Below are 17,713 nucleotides of genomic sequence, written 5' to 3'. Positions count from 1 at the left end.
GTCATTAGGCCACAGTAACCCTGTGCTCCCTCTGTGCTCCCCCATGATGCCCACACCATCACATCCATGGATCCATTTGGTCTTTTTTATATGTATGAGTAAAGATGCTGTGGGTTTTTCTGTGTCAAGCGCTCGTGTACGTGCTTTCAGCTTTGTATTCAGAAATCCTGCTTGTCACACAAGAATACACTTTGGCACCTCTCACTTCTCTGGAACTACCAGGCATTTGCATGTCAATAACATCATTCTACCACTGTGCCTTCGGCATTTGTGAACGCTCAGCGAGGAAGCCAAGTATTCGAGGTCTTTGAAAGAAAACATCAGAATAATGTGTTGTGTGTTACTGCGTTCATTATTTTCTCAAAATTCATCTCTGCTTAATTGATCGGCGATCACAATTAAGACCTCTTCGACGTATGATTCAGGACTGTTTTAAAAGACCATCTAACATTGAAGCACATGTCTCAAGGGAAGAGGTGAAGCTACTGATAAACTGCCCTATGTGATGCAATGTTACTGAAAAGACGCATGATGATGATGATACTTTTAGATCAGAGCGGTTTAATTAATTTGTGCTCTGCCAGTAAGTCAAGAGCCTAACACCATTTTTTTTCCCTGAATGTGGAATAGCTCTCAGTTTGCACATTACTGCTGCAAATGCTCAGGCACCTAATGCATTATTAGCTCATTAATTTTACAGGCAGCATCTGGGTCATGTCGTTGCTTTGTATATGTATGTTTCTGTGAGCCCTTTCACACTGAATGATAAAGCTGATCTTTCAATTTTCACTGAGGACTGCAGCCTACTTACCTTAAATTAAAGCTCTATCTAGCTTATTAGGCCACTGAAAGGTTCATTTTCTCAGCATGTTTGCAGTACACTGTACGTTGGATGCGCGCACACCCACATGCACAAAGCTATTACGTTTCACAGTGGAGCCCCAAAAGGCTTCAATTTAATGTAAAAAAAATAAATAAATGTAACATTCTTCTTGGACAAGTTTATCTGAATTTTTAATATCTGTCTGCAGAAAACATAATTCAAAATGCAGTGGATGAAAGTGGTGAATTACATGCACTCAGTGCAAGGCTCCACTGCTTTTTTTTAAATTGTGCACAGCTAAGTGTTTTCCTCAGGATGATCAGCTCTTCAAAGGCCTGGCATTATATGGTTTATGAAGATTCTGTTTGTTTTTTTTGTCTCTTTAATGAGGGGCGGTGGGTGGCAGAGACATCTGAAAGAATTTGTTTTTTTCTATTCCTACCAGGAAATGTCCACCAAATTGTAGACTTTACTGCATTGTAAATTACCCATGTCATCCCATTTTTAGATGTGTATTGTATGGAGTTTATTGCAAATCACCTTATCATGAGAACGGTTCTTCCTCTTCACCCAGCAGAGCTCTTTTGTTCTTTTTAAATCACTGCTCATCAATGTAAGTTCCTCTAAATGTGTCTGTATTTGATACTGTTCTCTGCAAATGTTTTTCTCGGGCCAACAAATGCATTGTTGCTTTAACTCGGAGTAGAAGAGTCAATACTAGCCATAGGAGCCGATCCATTTAATATTTTATAATGTAGTGCCAATGAACTTGGAAACCTGATTGTGAGAGATCAACTCCCTGTTGTAATTACCAGCCAGACCTCAATTAACTCAAAGCAAACCCTCACTTCAGCTCTATATGTTTTTTAAGTGTTAATAGCTGCCTTAAGAAAAATTCGACCACGCTCCCATCCCATCCACTGAGCCCCCCTGCTGAGCCACTTGGATCAATGTTCAAAGCACTGCGTATGGTTAGATGCATCACCTAAAATGACACTACACAGCTTAAATAGGAACTAACCCATTTATCTCATTGATACCCTCATTAATATCTATAACTAGAATCAATCACTGTAAATCTACGAGTGTTCTCTTCTCAGGCGGGAACAGTCGGGGAGCTCCATGACGAGCAGCATTTACACGTAAGAGTGCAGCAGGAGTCACACTTAGCAGCTCACATTTGAAGTGATTGTCATAAACTTTGATTTGCTTTATACACGTAGTGCCATGCAGGTGCTGTTCAGGTTCCTTGCACTTGCCTCAATTTTATAGGGACTAGAATCCCAGAAGGCTAAAAATCCATCCTCCTTTCCACTGTAAGCCAGAAATTGATGTTTGTGCTGCCATGTTATACGTGCTGTCCTCACAGTGGAGGAGATGAGAGGAGCTGCTTGAAATATCTGCTGAATTCTCCTTGGTATGCTCGAGTGTTTCCTCTTCAACAATTCAATCATGTTTCACATGTGCTCACCAAGTCCAATCAAATGAGTTTCCACTTCAGCGATGTAGGATGATTTGACGAACAACTAAGAAAGACAACATTCAGAAACTTATATTGGTCATGCTTACGCACAATATCGGATTCACGGACTCTTGTGTGATAATATGCCTGATGAAATGAATGCTTTCAGAGAATATTTATGCAGACATGATGCTGAATGTAAAACATTTGGTCTTCTTTTCCTTCACTTTTTTTCTTCTGGCTTCTTATGCTAGTAGCTATGTGGGGATATACTGAAGCACACTGGTGCCTTAAGCTGAAATCTAAAGTCTGCATGTGAACCTACAGTGATAGTGTTACCATGTCAACGTTTAGCAGGTGTGTTTTACCATGTTTATCTTCTTATCTTAGCTTGCTAGCATCCTGGGATTTGCTAATTATCAATAAAAACAAAGTACAGCTGAGGATGATGTCATTAGTTTGGTGGTATTTTGTAATAAACCAACGTATTCCAGCCATTAGGATTTATTTTCTTGCCACCAATGATGACTTTGCCAAATTTAATGACCATCCATATGATAGTTAACAAGACATTTCATTACGAGAATTTTTTTTTTTTTTTTTTTTTTTTTTTTTTTTTTTATCCTTGTAGAGGCCCTACAGGAAAAGCCTGTGGATCACTGAAGTCAGTAAGATTCATGCAATTGGGAAATATTAAAGGCTGTACAACATTTCGTGCCAACCCATCCACTACTTGTTGAGATATTTTCAATTGGACCAAAGTGGTGGACCGAGCAAAAGATTAATGCTGCCATTCAAGGCTAATAATTCCCCAAAATTCATAACAGAACCTCAGTGCTATAATAACATAGTCATTCAATGCAAATGCATAATGGACCTTTTAAAATGTATGAAATAGGACTGCGCAATTAATTGTATTAAAGCTGCAACCTCGATTCTTACCCCTATGCAATCTCACTCATAAATGCTAAAGATTCTGCTACGTTTTCATTCGGGACATCAGCTGCATCAAAAGAAGTGCTCCTAGTCTCTCCCTCAACCAATAACAACGCAGCATTAAACCATGTGATACAGAGCAGCAGAAAACGTCAATGACGAAAATAAACCCAGGGGAAAAAAGGAAACTCACAGAAAAAGACTAAAACAAGAGCTTTTCCAAAGTTAATGTCTTGTATCAGGCACCATGACATGTTTTTGAATTTAGTAAATAAGTGCACTATATTAAAATCTCAATTATACCCCCAAAAAATATGATTCTCATTTGATCCAGAACTGTGCAGCCCTAGCATATTATAAACAGAATGACGATTTTAAATAGCCTTGTTTATGGTCAGTGATTTACTCATTTCCGATAACTTTAAAGGGCCCTCATCTCCTGCTCATTGGTTACAAACTTTTTGGAGCTGTGTTGGCATGGTGAGAGAAATTACACACAAAACACTGTCAAGAGAACAGATCCCACCCTGCAAACGACATCTGTGGGAGCTTGGATAATGAGTATGCCATGTGTAAAGCCTTAATGTGTTTACATATGGCTAGATTAGAGATGGACCCAATACTTGCCCCTGCGGTTTCTCAAAGAATCCCTGTGGGCTACTTGAGTGATTAGCTACTTTGAGTTTTTCCAGTAGGAGTATCTAGTGGAACTCTGCAGTGGATCAATAGGAGTTAGGATGATGAACTGTTGGGGAAATTTCTTTATTTATATTTTTTAAAATGTAAGCTAAGTCTGTTTCCATCTAATTGAGTCAGTTAGCTTTGATTAATATCCCTGTAGCCCCGCATATTGTTTCCTATATCATATTGCTGCCGAAACTGTATCTGACACTCAGAGGCAGGCACACACTCAGGAGAAAGAGAGGCAATACAGATGTACGTTTGGGCCCACTGCCTGGACTTGCAGCTTTAGGACTTCTAGATCAGATCTGTCCCTATCATTTTAGTCACGAAGAGCAAACAGTTGTTTCAAGCAGCATCAGCAGTTAACAGAATAGCCATTATTTATTTGCTGTGCAGCCACAGAATTCATCTCAACATGTGCTCACCTGGAATCCGTCTTTATTTGGCCTGCCGAGCTCACCTCTCTGTGTTTCCTTGGCCGTTTGGCTGGTAATGATACTCATGGCAGCCTTTATCCAGCAGCCAGGAGAAAGGGGTGGAGACATACGGCTTAGCAGGCGGCCGCAGCAGCAGCAGCACCAGCAGCAGCACCAGCAGCAGCGTCGTCATTCCTCCCCATCTCCCTTTTTCCCTTCTTTAAAAATATGTCAGCATCACCACGGTGATTAGCAGTCAGAATGTGCCGCGTCTTTGTCCTTGATTTAATGCCAAATCTCCTAAGTAATAATGACTGCACAGCCTCTCTGTCTGACGAAGAAAGCAAAGGAGAGGAAGAGTGGGCCCTCATTCCTCACTGTTATAGCAGCAATGGTTCCCAGCAGGAGCCTTATGAAGCTGCAGTTTGGTTTTGACATTTTGTGAATGTTGTTTCTGAAACATGCCAATCTCCTTGATTTAATATGGCGTGCTGTTGTTCGTCAGACCCAGGAGCTTATATAAAGAGTGTGCCTGAGAGCCAACACATGCATTATGCAGACACATTCATTACTGATTTTTCTGTATTGACATCCACGTTTGCGTCTTTGAACTAAATGTAATCTGACAATTTACAGATCTATTTTCTACATCATTGAAACGCAGAGGCCAGAGAGCCGTCCTATCATACGCAGAGCTCATCTCAAAGCGAAGCCTTTGCACAGATGTAGCTTTCTGGAGTTCAAATGGAAGGTGAAGACGTTAAATTAAGTTTTTGCCATTGCCCCTCACATTTTAATGAGTTCAGCTGAGGTAACCGCCAGGTTACATCGGTCCGTCTGGTTCCCGTCATGTTGCATGTCTCTTATCATTTCTGTAAGGTTACATTCTGCCTCTGTTACAATGTAACAGCACCAGATGCATTTATAATCAGTGATTACGCTCGCTCAGGTCAGGACGGCTCACTTCATCTGAAGTCAGATGTTCCAGACGACTAATGCAGCCTTGAGAATACCTTTGTTGCAGAGTAGTTACTATAATAACAGAGTGTGGAGAGTCTGATGCTCCATCTACTCCGAACTCTTATTGGTTCCTTTTTTATCAGAGTCCATTCAGCCTCTCTCTAAGGGATGTCGGGGCGTAGGAGTACATTTGGCTCTGCGCTCAGACTGTTATTGCGACGCAGAGATCTCTCTGCTGTAGGAGAACAAAGGTTCTTCTACAGTAGGAGCGCGTGGCTGTGAACTCGGACCAAAAGAAAGAGGAATGTAGTGTATGTATTTTCTTCTGCATGTGGGATCTGTAAGGGGACAGCTCACGTGTTGTACCAGTGGGGTCATTTTGAATAATGATGAATAGGGATTGTACAAGCAGGATTTAACATGTCCCATTAATCAGGGGCCTGGAGAATTGGGGAGGAGGGTGTTTAACAGCATGTACTTGGTGGATTGCTGTCTTGCATTAAGGGCTAATAACCTGACTTAGAGTCAGCACAGTTCCCCCCCTACACTTCTCCCCTCCTACATCCCTCCCTCCCCCCCTCTCCATCACCTCAGTTGTATTTATTACGGCTGCAAGGCCACGGTGATGAGACGATCAATATTTCTGGGATGATGAGGGAGAACTCGTGCATTCTCTCTCTCTCTCTCTGTTCCTCCCTTGGCAGTGCTTCAGCAGGTAGAGAGATCAAAGCAGAGAGGACCTCTGAGATGCTGTTGGAGAAGAGACTGATGAAGTCCTCTGTGCTGTGTGTCCTCTAAACACACACACTCCATCACACTGTCCTATGTCCTTGCTATGTCCTGATTAAAAAGTTTGACCTGCTGTATTTTATCTTGGGTAGAATTAGTGTTATCACACTTATCCTGCTGCTGTGTGTGCAGATCTAAACAGAAATTGCTGCAGTTCAAATTGACATGGAAAATTGTGTTTCTGTATCTAAAGGATGCCCTTTTGAAAAGCTCCCTTTGACACACATCTTTGTCTGATAGGGGCATCAATATGAGAAAGTCTTTACCTGAACAACTCATTAGGGGTCACAAATGTGATATATTTAATCCAGTTTTTGAAGAAGAACCTTACATGTAGGCCTGGCCATAGGTGCCTTTCATTAGAGTTTAATGGTACTTTTACACTCAGTTTTACTGCAACATATCCTACCTTTATGAAGGTTATAATATGTGGCTAACACGGTTTTAGAAACTGTTTTAGAGTGGTGATGAATAAACTTTATGGTCATTGTACAAGCTATTGGTTGTGGTTGAATTATATTGTGTGAGAAGGGTTTCCAATATTTAGTCTTTGACATGCTGTAAAGGGGGTGGACAGCTTTGTAATTTATATAAATAGGATGGACAAAATAATAAAAACACGTCTGATTATAACAATGAAATTCAGCAGCACAAAACATTACAACCATGAAGTTGAATAGACAGGTCTCTTAAATAGTTTCAAGAAAATTTAACATAACATTTGTGATAGTAGTGCAGTATTTAGTGCAGGTCTGTTAAGCTGAGTATTGTGTTTTTGTAGTTCCTTTAGTTGAGCTTTATTTTTATTATATTCCACCAAGGTTCGAGTGTGTCACATCAGCTGTGAATGCTGCGGCACAGTACTTGGTATTGCTGAGTGTTATGTTCATGTCTTGTATCGAAATAAACAGGAACGAAAGGCTTTTAACAATGTAGTTCATTCTGCCTTTTAACAAGGAGATATGGTAATAAAGTCTTCTAGGTTTTCTGCCTCTGCTACAGGGATCCTACTGAGCAGGGAAGGGACTTTGTCAGTATGACTTTTCTAGCATTTTCAAGCCTTCGCCAGCTCTTGGCCCCCAGCAATGCATGCCTTTTAGTCCCCAGATTGGATATGGATGGCTTTTCATGTATTATCACTTAGCAGGTGCTCGCTGTGCGGGAGTCGCTGAGCAGAACAGTCCGCCACACACACACGTTTCATATTTCAGTGAAGATGGGCTCATCCGCTGTATTTACAAAATATGTATGTCTGTGTGTATGTATTTGATCTGAAGCGAGGACTTCCATGTACTGTACAACTAAGAACGCGCACTCCACCAGCAGACTATCTGCTGATCCGCAGCTGCAGCAGATGCGAATAGCAGCCTTGCGATAACAGCACTGCCAGGAACGACAGGATTGCTTTCTCTCGGTGGTTAGGGGCCTTCCAACGGCCGCTGATACATGATAAATCATTTACACAGTCATTTTGGAATGCAATATCCTCTTCTAAATGCTGGCTTTTCTTCTCCATTGTTATTAGAGCGAACTCTGCAGTAGGCATACAAGGCTGAGGGGGACCCTAAGCCACAGAAATTGAAAATTGATCAGGCTGTGAGGGAAGGTGTTGTCGATGGCACCGCAGGTTCACCCTGGGACTGTTTATTAGCATTTACAGCGCCGACACTGGAGGCACCTGGACCGCCTGTAGCTACATCCTCCTCCGCCCCTTCTTCTGCTCATCCCAAACCGCAATCTCTTATAAGAGCAAACAAGAGGGGATGCAATTTAATTTCTACCTTGTTCAGACTACACCAAAGGGAATTGTAGGGAAAATGCTGCATGACATTAAACAGGACATGAAATTTTCATCATGTTATTATGTTCCTGTGGATGACTCCTGCTGCTGGGTTTTAGTACTGTCGTTCCTCTAAATATTGCTATTCCTCAACTGTTAACATAAATGTCAGCCTTTAAAGCAGAGAATAATTGCCCACTGAGAGTTGTCCTATTAGCATAGGTACATCTTGACAAGTTGCCCAATAGTTAATTGCAATATCCAAATCAAAGGAAGGCCTCTGATTTATGTGGATTAATGATAGCGCTAAGAGCTCTGTCATGTTTATGTGAGCTGTTTTATGTCATGACAGAAGAGGACTCGGAGTCAATAAAAATGACAGACTAAAAATGGGAGCAAACTGGTGGCTTGTCAAGGAACTGTCATTAATTTTCCCATCTTCTTCCTTTGCAGCACCGGCTAAAGGATCTGACGTGCGGAGTGAGGACAGTGAATAAGGACCTTGCTGCAGAGAGAAAGTGCATAACTGCGACTGTTTCTCATCGTCTGTAAGCCGGTGGGCTCCACTATCACAGCTGATGACTGTCCCTCAGGTGGCTGGACTACAAGGCTGAGCGGGAAGCCTGTGTGTTTGCTGAGGGGGGGAGAAGGCCGCCCCGGCTTGTATGTTGGTCACTTGTACTTGTACTCACTCACAAGGACCATGTGGCTTTCTCCAAGGAGAAATTGTTTCCCCTCGCAAAACTGGCACCGTGCCCACATTTGCACCTATTTCAGCGTGTCCTTGTGGGTATTAAGTTTTTGTTGGTGCTTCGAGGCCGTGAGAGGTCAGAACTACCACCCCACTGTGAACACACAGTACGGGAAGCTCCGCGGGGTGAGGGTGCCTCTGCCGAGTGAGATTCTGGGGCCGGTCGACCAGTATCTAGGGGTCCCTTACGCTGCCTCCCCTTTGGGAGAAAAACGCTTCATGCCCCCGGAGCCTCCTTCCTCCTGGTCAGGGATCAAGAACGCCACCCACTTTGCTCCCGTCTGCCCCCAAAATATCCACAATGCTGTGCCAGAGATCATGATGCCAATATGGTTCACCTTCAACCTGGATATAGTTACCACATACATACAGGATCAACACGAGGATTGTCTTTACCTAAACATCTATGTTCCAACAGAGGATGGTGAGTGTGTCGAGTACGCGGGACGAAGCCAAAACTCTCCTCCTCCTCTCTCCTGTCTCTGCTTCCCACTCCTTCTGTCCTTTTCTCTAAAAGTCTGTGCCACCTTTGCTTTCTTTTTGCGCGGAGCATGACCTGTTGTCTGGCGCATGCTGTGTCCGTATCCATCATCTCAACCTTCCATCTTGACTAGATCTTTCATTTAGTCTTTTCATCAACTCTCCCCTTCCATGCCACTGTTAGAGGTTCCTCTTTTGATGACTAAATGACTGCTTAATATGACTTCATTAAAAAAAAAAAAAAAAAAAAAAAAATCGAATCATACAAGAAACAAATTGGAAATACTTGGTGCACCTTCCTACCCTCACTGTCATGACTGTTCTGGGGATATTAGGAATTAGTAGCCTGCCTCATAAGTGAATGATCTTCTGTAGGGTTGGTGAAATATTCTGTCTGGTACATGAGAGGCCTGTGGCATCAGCCTGACCTATGTAAGACCCTTTACTCTCCTGCCTTCATCCAGTTTGTCTTTGCACAAAGTGAAAAGTAGGTACAGGTTTTTGTGTGGAAGGCAAACACAGATTTGGCTCTTCAAAGACTGACAGTCCTAAAAGTTTTGGGATTTCTGGATCTATACTCTTTTAAATGGCCCCCCATTATTCACCACTTGAAGGAGACCCACACAGAAAAATGGGCTTGAAATGTTAAGTGCTCTGAGAACCAAATGGGCAAATAACACCTTCACTTATTACATTAAAATGTGAACAGCACAATTTGATAAAAAACTAGCCCCTCTGCCTTCTGTGTGGCTGTAATGGGTCTTAAATAGAAGTGCATGTGAATATGGGCTTCTTGTGTCCCAGGGTGCAGCAAATTCATTCCACCATTTTGGAATATTTCTGCAGCAACACCCCCAGTTACTTTTCCAACAGGTCCTCTGTTGTTCTTGCTGTTGATGAAGACTGGGAGGGTTGGGGAGTGTGTGTGTGGGGGCGGTGGGGGGTAAGATGGGGGTCTGACTCAGTCTGAGTTGTTGCATGTCACATGCGATCTTTTCCAGAGCTCTCTGTTATTTTGTAGTTTTTCCATTCATTTTACAGTCAAAAGAATATCCAAGGAATGTGCCAGGAAACCCAACAAGAAAATGTGTAGAAAAGGAGGTATGTAAAAAAAAAAAAAAAAAAGAAACCTGAAAAAAGAAAAGCAAAAAACATGGAGCGAAAGGGAGGAATTGAAAGAGTGAAAGAGAGGAATGATGGGTGCCGCCAATATCACCACCTATCAACTCCCAAATCAAAGTGCTAATTGGGATGAACGTGGGACTTGTGACTCAGATCGACCTTGACATGAGTGTGAGAGATGACTGAGTGGTTGTGCTGTGTGTGTGTGTGTGTGTGTGTGTGCGTGTGCGTGTGCGTGTGCGTGTGTGTGTGTGTGTGTGTGTGTGTGTGTGTGTGTGTGTGCGCGTGCGCGTGTGCATGTGCACATGACGGAGTGTTGTTTAACTGTGAAAGCCTGAGTCAAGGAGTGAATTGCAGGTCCCTAAATAAAGAATGAAGCTTTGTCAAGCAATGGATTGTGATGTCTTATTATAACTTGTATTTTATTTATCTTTTATCAACATTGTATGATTTATTCATGTTTAAAGTGTATTTTTTTTAAGTTATCATACAACTGTTGATTAAATCAGAGGCATGAGTGCAATACTTTGAATTCGAGAACATGGTATGCAAAGAACTTCAGTCATGTTTCAGACTGCCTTGACAGCACTTAAGACACCAGCTTATTGAAACAATTTGTCAAACACGACACCTGAAAGTGCCGGAGCCTCAGCCATTGATTTAATTTACAAAAAAAAAAAAAAAGTAGATGGCCACCTCTCTCTTTTAATTGTTCAAATAGGGGGTGGTGGGGTATTTTATTGTCATGACAGCTTTCATCTGTCCATGTGGCAAATGCTCACACACAGCCACAGAGAAGCACAGCCCAATTTCATTAGCAACAGCTAAAGTAACACTGCTGCTAACAAAAGAGGGCTAATTTTCTAAGCTTGCCTGAAGGCACTCTGGGTCTTTCCGAGTCACCTTAAGACTGTGATCCTGAGCATATCTTGCTCCACAGCAAAGATTCAGTTTCAGCTGGGAGACTTTTGCTGTTGATTTCCATGGAGGCAGGAGGCAGCTATTTGGCCTCACTCTGCGCGCTCGTACATTCTGCTTTGGTAAACCAATTTTGTTCGAGACAGACTGGCCCTTCAGGCGCCTCTGCTTCTGAATTAGTCCCAGTTGTGGAATATACACAGAAATATCTATTTAATATTCCCCTTCCATTTGGAATTTTTCAATTATCTTCTCCATGTTTGGTAATGAGAAAATGGTTTATCATACGTTTTATATGTTGGTTTTCTGACGTTACTGTGCAGAGAGGTGACTGTTGCAGAGCTTCTGTCACCATCAACAGAAAGTTTATAATTTTTAGGCTCACTAGAAATTCTTTGACTTTCACCTTTTTTTAAACTGCTTCTACTAATCCTGGCTTATGTTGACTTAGCTATGCAGATGTTGCATAATTTATCCTTCTTAGGTAATGTAGAAAGCAGCATCTAAGGTTGGTTTTGGTTTAATGTTTCCAAAAAGGAAGTTAAAGTCTTGTTTGACAAATTAAGAGTGAAGAGTTTAACAGATCATCAGATGACATTTTAATTAATGTCATTTAATTTCACTGGTTAGATCAGTTTTTTTTTTTTTTTTTTTTTTTAATTATATATACACTGTTTTCTCTATGTGCTTGTGTGTGTGTGTGTGTGTGTGTGTGTGTGTGTGTGTGTGTGTGTGTGTGTGTGTGTACATGTATACATATCTACACACACACACACACACACACACACTCGCAGAGTGTATGTTTCCAAATCTTTTAATCCAAACCTGTATATTACAGTAGAGTCATACACACTGTGCATATTCTGTACTAATAACATCTCCACTACCAATTTTACAATCTGTTACAATGTTTGATTTTTATAAAAAAAAAAAAAAAAAAAGTGTTAGTATTTGATTCTTGATGGAATGGTTGTGTGACTGTTGCCAAGCAGCAGTATGCAGTTGTGACAGGAGCTGAATAATGGCCCTCTTATCATGCGTGAAGCACCTGATGCTGATCAAGTGAGAAAGATTTATCACCCTGGAACTGATCATAAGAGATATAAGCATTAGATGACTTGTCCAGGGTTGTGTACATCTATGACAAAAAAAAAATTAAGTTAGCAGAGTGGTAGTGAACATTTACTTTTTCAGGAATTAATTCTCACCTAACAATTGAGAAAATCTATACTATAGATTCTGTGCTATTAGCATCCTGCGGCTATTGTGCAAGGAAACCATTTGATGCGCTGATATCAAAGATGTGGCTCATTTTGCTCCATTAACCAGAAGGAAAGCCCTTAAACCACTCAGTGGTGCCCTGACAAAAGATCAAAGACCTCCTTATTTTTTAGAAAATGATAGACGCTCAATACAAAATTTTTGTAGATGTTCATTTATTTTCAGTATCAGTATGGCTGGTTGCTTTTGAGAGCAAGGTTTATTTTGACACAGCTTATTCAACTGAGCGTTTGTCTTTGTTCATAAGTGATTTGATGTTTACTCTGACCAAAATTTTGAGAAAGACACATTTTTTGCTGGACTAGCGCAGCACCGCACATCCAAGATGTCCGATCAGGTAGTGGTTAAGGTCATGTGGAGGTGATCTAATGTGCAGCATCAGCACCGTAGCCCGCTGCTCTCTCTCTCTTTCTCTCTCTGAAGTGGCCTTATAGCAGGTACACAGAGCTCAGAGCAGTGACAGAGATGAGACACTGGAGCCTTGGTTATATCACTCTGTCATTTTCTCTGGTCTGAGTCAGAGTGAATGGAGTGAAGAGAGGGGTAATGATGTGCAGGGACACAGCTAAGCACTATTCAGCCTCAGTGTTAGATTAGCTCGAGATGGGTCAATTTTGCAAGGACAAACCCTGATTAGGTCAGTCTTTGTCTTTAAAACAGGTTTGGTTTTTTTTTTTTAAAATCTGTAAAATGTTATCCGTTCAAAGAGATCCTCACAGAGGCAGAGTTTTGGTGATAATATGCACCCACCATGCTGCCTGTTTGTATAATATGCACATTATTTTGTATGGGGTTTTACAGCATGTCTGTTTCACTGCTTGTGAACCTGCTTATAAAACCCATCCTTCACACTGGTCTCTGCTCCTGAGAGACACTCTGAGATCAACCTTCCTGACTCATAAATTCACTCCTTATCATGAGTCTATTTGAGATAAGTGCAGAAAAATCTGTTGTACATTTTGGCGTGATTTGGACCACTCAACTATCATTCCTATGCAGCTCTCACAGGCAGCAGGCTGCCATGTGTTACGCAGCTCGTTGCCAGTACTGAAGAGTCCGATCAGTTGCCAAACCTGTAGATTAACTGCCCCAGCAGAAACAAGGGACATTTTTTTTTTCCTCTTACCAGATGACCTCCAGATGCTGGAGAGAGCTGTGAAAACTGAAGAAGAGCCCCAATCCTGGTTAGACTGCGTCAGGGCCATGGCAGACAGTAACACACCATGGTAATCCTGTTGGTTGGCCGACTCAGCCCCTGCCTCGAGGAAGGAGGGGCTACTCCTCTAGTGCTGCCGAGGAAATCTGTACGCCAAACAGACAGGGCAAAAACTTTCCAAGAAAGCAAGAACAAATATTGGCTCATGTGATTTGAAAACAGAGCAGATGCCTCCTCTTCTCTCTTTATTTTACACAAGATTACCACTGTGATCTACAATTATCGAATAATGACCCCAGTGAGTGGAGGCTATAGCCGGCCAGCAGAGCCGATCACACTAACTTGACATGCAAGATGTGACCTAAGCAGGAAGTTCCTATTCAGAGACCTCCTGCTGCTGTGTTTTCCAGCTTCCACATTCAATCCAAGGCTCGATATCTTTGTTCTCTTCTTTGTTTATCCCAAATTAAAAAGGAATTGACGACAGCCTGTGAAGTCCTAAAGCCCATTTAAAGATGAAAACACACTTAGTTAGCTCTCGTTTCTCTTGTTAAAAAAGACATGGTGTCCTCAGCCCCTTAAATTTGCCCTTAGGTGAAATGAATTATTTACACACATGTTTACGGCTGCACCATAATATGTTCAATGTCATACACATACAAGTTTGGTATCTTGAAAAATGTAACAGTACTTTGACACGCATCATGAATTTGTAATAATACACCTGTCAGTGCTTTTGGCAAGGAGAAAGAGGTTGAAGGTGCCCTGCAGACTTTTCTTGTAAGCAAGCATTTCTCACCAAAACGTTTTGCTTGTATCCTCAAGGACCCAGAAACATGTTGAGTGTAGTTTTTCCTCATACAACATTAACAAATCAGATTTTTTAATATTTCAAGTTATGTATTGTGTACATCTGCTTTTGCTTGCTTGCAGACTTCGGCTTCACTGATTTTATTGGTGCTGTGCCACTTGTCTTTGTGTGTCATTACCACAAGTTGTCAGTTGAACAGTGGTACACCAACAGCAGGATGTGAATTTCAATGCCCATGTGCTCATGTGCATCCATGTGTAACCTGTTGCACGAACAGAATACAAACAATTTGTGGACCCTCTCTTAAAAACATTACTCCATAGCGCCACTAGTGGCAAAACAAATTTCACAGGGTACCTTCAACCTCCTCAGTGCTAAAATATTAAAATTCTTGATTATACAAGGGGCGTTGAAAAGGTTCCAGGAGTGTCCCTGTTGCGCATGAATAGAGCTCAGCACAGTAATGCGTATGGAGTAGGGGGAGGAAATAACCTTTGTAAGTATTCCAAGTTTGGTCGCTGGATCAACATTCGCACTTGTGTTACATGTGTTTTGAGTGACATTCGCATTTCAAGAGGGGCAGAACGTCACTGTCCAAAACCAAAAAGGCACGTCAAGTCTGGAGTGCAACCAGGTGGGTTTTCTTTGAGAGTCGTGGGGCTGCGGACCGTGATTCATCCCCCAGTGTCAGACTGTCAGCGCCGAGTTCTACTGACGTCCTGAGGTGTCTGAGGGAAAACAACATAAACTGCGGTGCGTTGGCACTTTGCTTCTCTGTCGTGACACGTAAAAGTTGGACAAGTTCGCCACCCGCAACAACGCAATCGTTGCTTCCCACTACCACTGGATTTGGCTCTCTGCGTCTTTTTTTGTTTCTCAAAACTTTGATACAAAATTTGATGTGTGTTCTCTGCTTAAGTTTAAGGTTCATGGTGAAATCGCGAATGTAAATTGTCATTACAAATGTAGTTGTCAGAAAAACGCGCAACACAGATGTTGATGATGTTCAACCAACGTAACCTGGAATACTTAGTCATGAAGGATTTTTGCTTCCCTCTGCTCCATGAGCATTTTTGTGCTGCGCTCCATTCATCTTGGAACCTTTTGATTGCACCTTTTATAAAGTTCTCATGGTTTAGCTGTTAAAGGCTACATGCCTGCATTATTCAGAGGCCTTGAGTCAGTCTGAAATCAGCAATGATGCATATTTAACTGCAACGCAGCACTTATTTAAATAACTGTTGTGTCTGGCAGAAGATTAAGAAGCTTAAAGCCTGGAGATTATTTTTGTAAGATTTTTGTGCAATGTAGTGTTTTTTGTTTAACATGGGTAATAAATTCGATCAAGAATCGTGGTAAGAGACCCCAGTTTGTTAGGTTGCCTCCGCACTCAGAAGCCTGTGGTCTCTGTTAAACTTGTCTCTTTCCATTATCGAGCTGTAGACAGGCAGAAAGACAACTTGGCCAGCTTTTGTTTGTGTTTTTTTATTTTTTTTTATTTGGGAACAGCTGAAGCGCAGTGTGAGTTTTGGCTGTCCTTTACTGCAGGATTACAGCCTCCTTAACCTTTTAGCTGCATTCTCCATCATTCTCTCTTATGTGTCCCTCCCAAGCTGTTCCTTAACCTCTGCACTGGGAGACAGATTGAGAGAGATGGAGACACAGAGAGAGAGACAGAGAGTAGACAGACAGGAGGAGAGACAAATCCAGGCTCTCTGAAAGAGAAAAATGGCCACCTGAGGATTAGAGAATGAATATAACTGCTCTAAATTGTCAAGGCTGCAACATTTCACATTTCACTAAGTCCCTTTCCACATTCTGACCTTTCTGATATTTAACTCCAAGGCCCATCTATTGTCAGCGAACCTTTTTCCAGCAAAGGAAAGGCAGTTAACATTCAGCCCTTCCACGATGTATTGAGTGAATTGTGGATTCATCCGAGAAATCTCTGGAGTCTGAGAGCACTCTGTATGTATGTATGTGTGTGTGTGAGTGCGTGGGTGTATGTGTACATACTTGTGCATGCTTGGGTTTATTCATGTAAAACTCTACAGCCAAGGACTGGGTTCTCTTTTTCCTTGCAATTTCCTCCTGTAGAAAGGTTCAATTTCAATTTTCTTTTTATAACAAGTAAGCCCATCAAATGTGGATTCTTTGAACCTGATTTCATAAATATGACAGGTTTCTATTTTACTTTACAAGGAACATGAATAATAGGTGTTATTCTAGATGCCGCCTGTTTTGAAGCCATGCAAATTTTGACTCCTGAATGCCGGCTACACAAAGAAACTCATCAATTCATTGTAGTTTCATTTTAATGTCACACTCCTCCACTGTGGCATCACTTCAAAAGATTCAAGGTCAAATATAGTCTTATTTGCTGAGTCATTGCAGATATCACATGTTTTCAGTTCCCATTATAGATCCAGCATTTGACACACACAGGCTCACAGACAACACAATTCAAAGTGACAGAGCTTCCCTGTCGACACCTGCCATCCAATCTATGCCTGTCTAAAGCACTATCACTCAATAACCTCATTGTTTTACAATGTCAATAGCAGCGTGAATGCTAGAATAATTGTAATTGCTAACAGGCCTTAAAGAAAGGTGTTGAGACTGGTGAAACTCTTTTGTTTGTGTGCTGACATGACATCTGATAACTTAATGGTAGTTAATTCCTGCAAGTTGCTCCTGATTGATCTGCTGCAGCTTGGAAGTTTGTTCTGCTGCTATGTCTGCCAAATGTGAAGACTAAGGCCATTTTTATATTGACATTAGCACTGTGTGAAGTAACCCATTCACTTGAGTGAGATCACTGTGTTGGGGGCCACCACAGAGGACTCCAGAATTATAGCTTGTGTTGTCTGTCATTCAAGTTAAACCTGGCTAAACATAATGTGGCATTGTAGCTACAGAAAACAACCTGCGCTATACTGTCCCCATCTAAACTGCAAGAAAACTAAAGATTTGTACCACAGCGTGTATTGTAATTTATGGTTCCTGTCAAAAAAGATTTTATTCAATTGATATTAAAAACACTATCATTCAGAAACCAGTATCGACGTCAAGGTATTGGTACTGGTATACATTATATATATATATATATATATATATATATATATATATATATACATATACTTCTGGCAGTACCAGAAACAGCAAAGCCCCACAAAAAAAAAAAAAAGTTTTAGTTATTCAATTACCAGTGTCCACATGATAAATATATATGTATATATTAAAAAAAACAACGATAACAACATTTTTGTCTGATAAGGTTCTCACTCATCCAAAATATTGCTCAATCCTAGTTTTATCCAAAGGCAACTGGACTTCTTTTAGTT

General features: G+C 41.4%; 1 protein-coding gene across 3 annotated transcripts in view; it reads left to right on the top strand.

The window, feature by feature from the left end:
- The window catches only part of nlgn3a (neuroligin 3a), a 114,148-nt gene that overhangs the window by 13,651 nt on the left and 82,784 nt on the right, over positions 1–17,713 (top strand). For 2 of the 3 annotated variants that reach the window (XM_069171436.1, XM_069171434.1), the window contains exon 2: positions 8,304–9,025. In XM_069171436.1, the coding sequence (XP_069027537.1) occupies positions 8,554–9,025 (472 nt within the window). In that variant the 5' untranslated portion in view covers positions 8,304–8,553. Of the gene's footprint in view, positions 1–8,303; positions 9,026–10,122; positions 10,183–17,713 lie in introns of all 3 variants that reach the window. The other variant, XM_069171433.1, reaches the window with a different exon arrangement.

This window comes from Embiotoca jacksoni, unplaced genomic scaffold, assembly GCF_022577435.1.
Source record: "Embiotoca jacksoni isolate LCO1_2020_lvr unplaced genomic scaffold, fEmbJac1.0.p SCAF_5, whole genome shotgun sequence".
In the NCBI taxonomy this organism is placed as follows: Eukaryota; Metazoa; Chordata; class Actinopteri; family Embiotocidae; genus Embiotoca; species Embiotoca jacksoni.
This window is presented reverse-complemented; position numbering and strand designations above follow the sequence as displayed.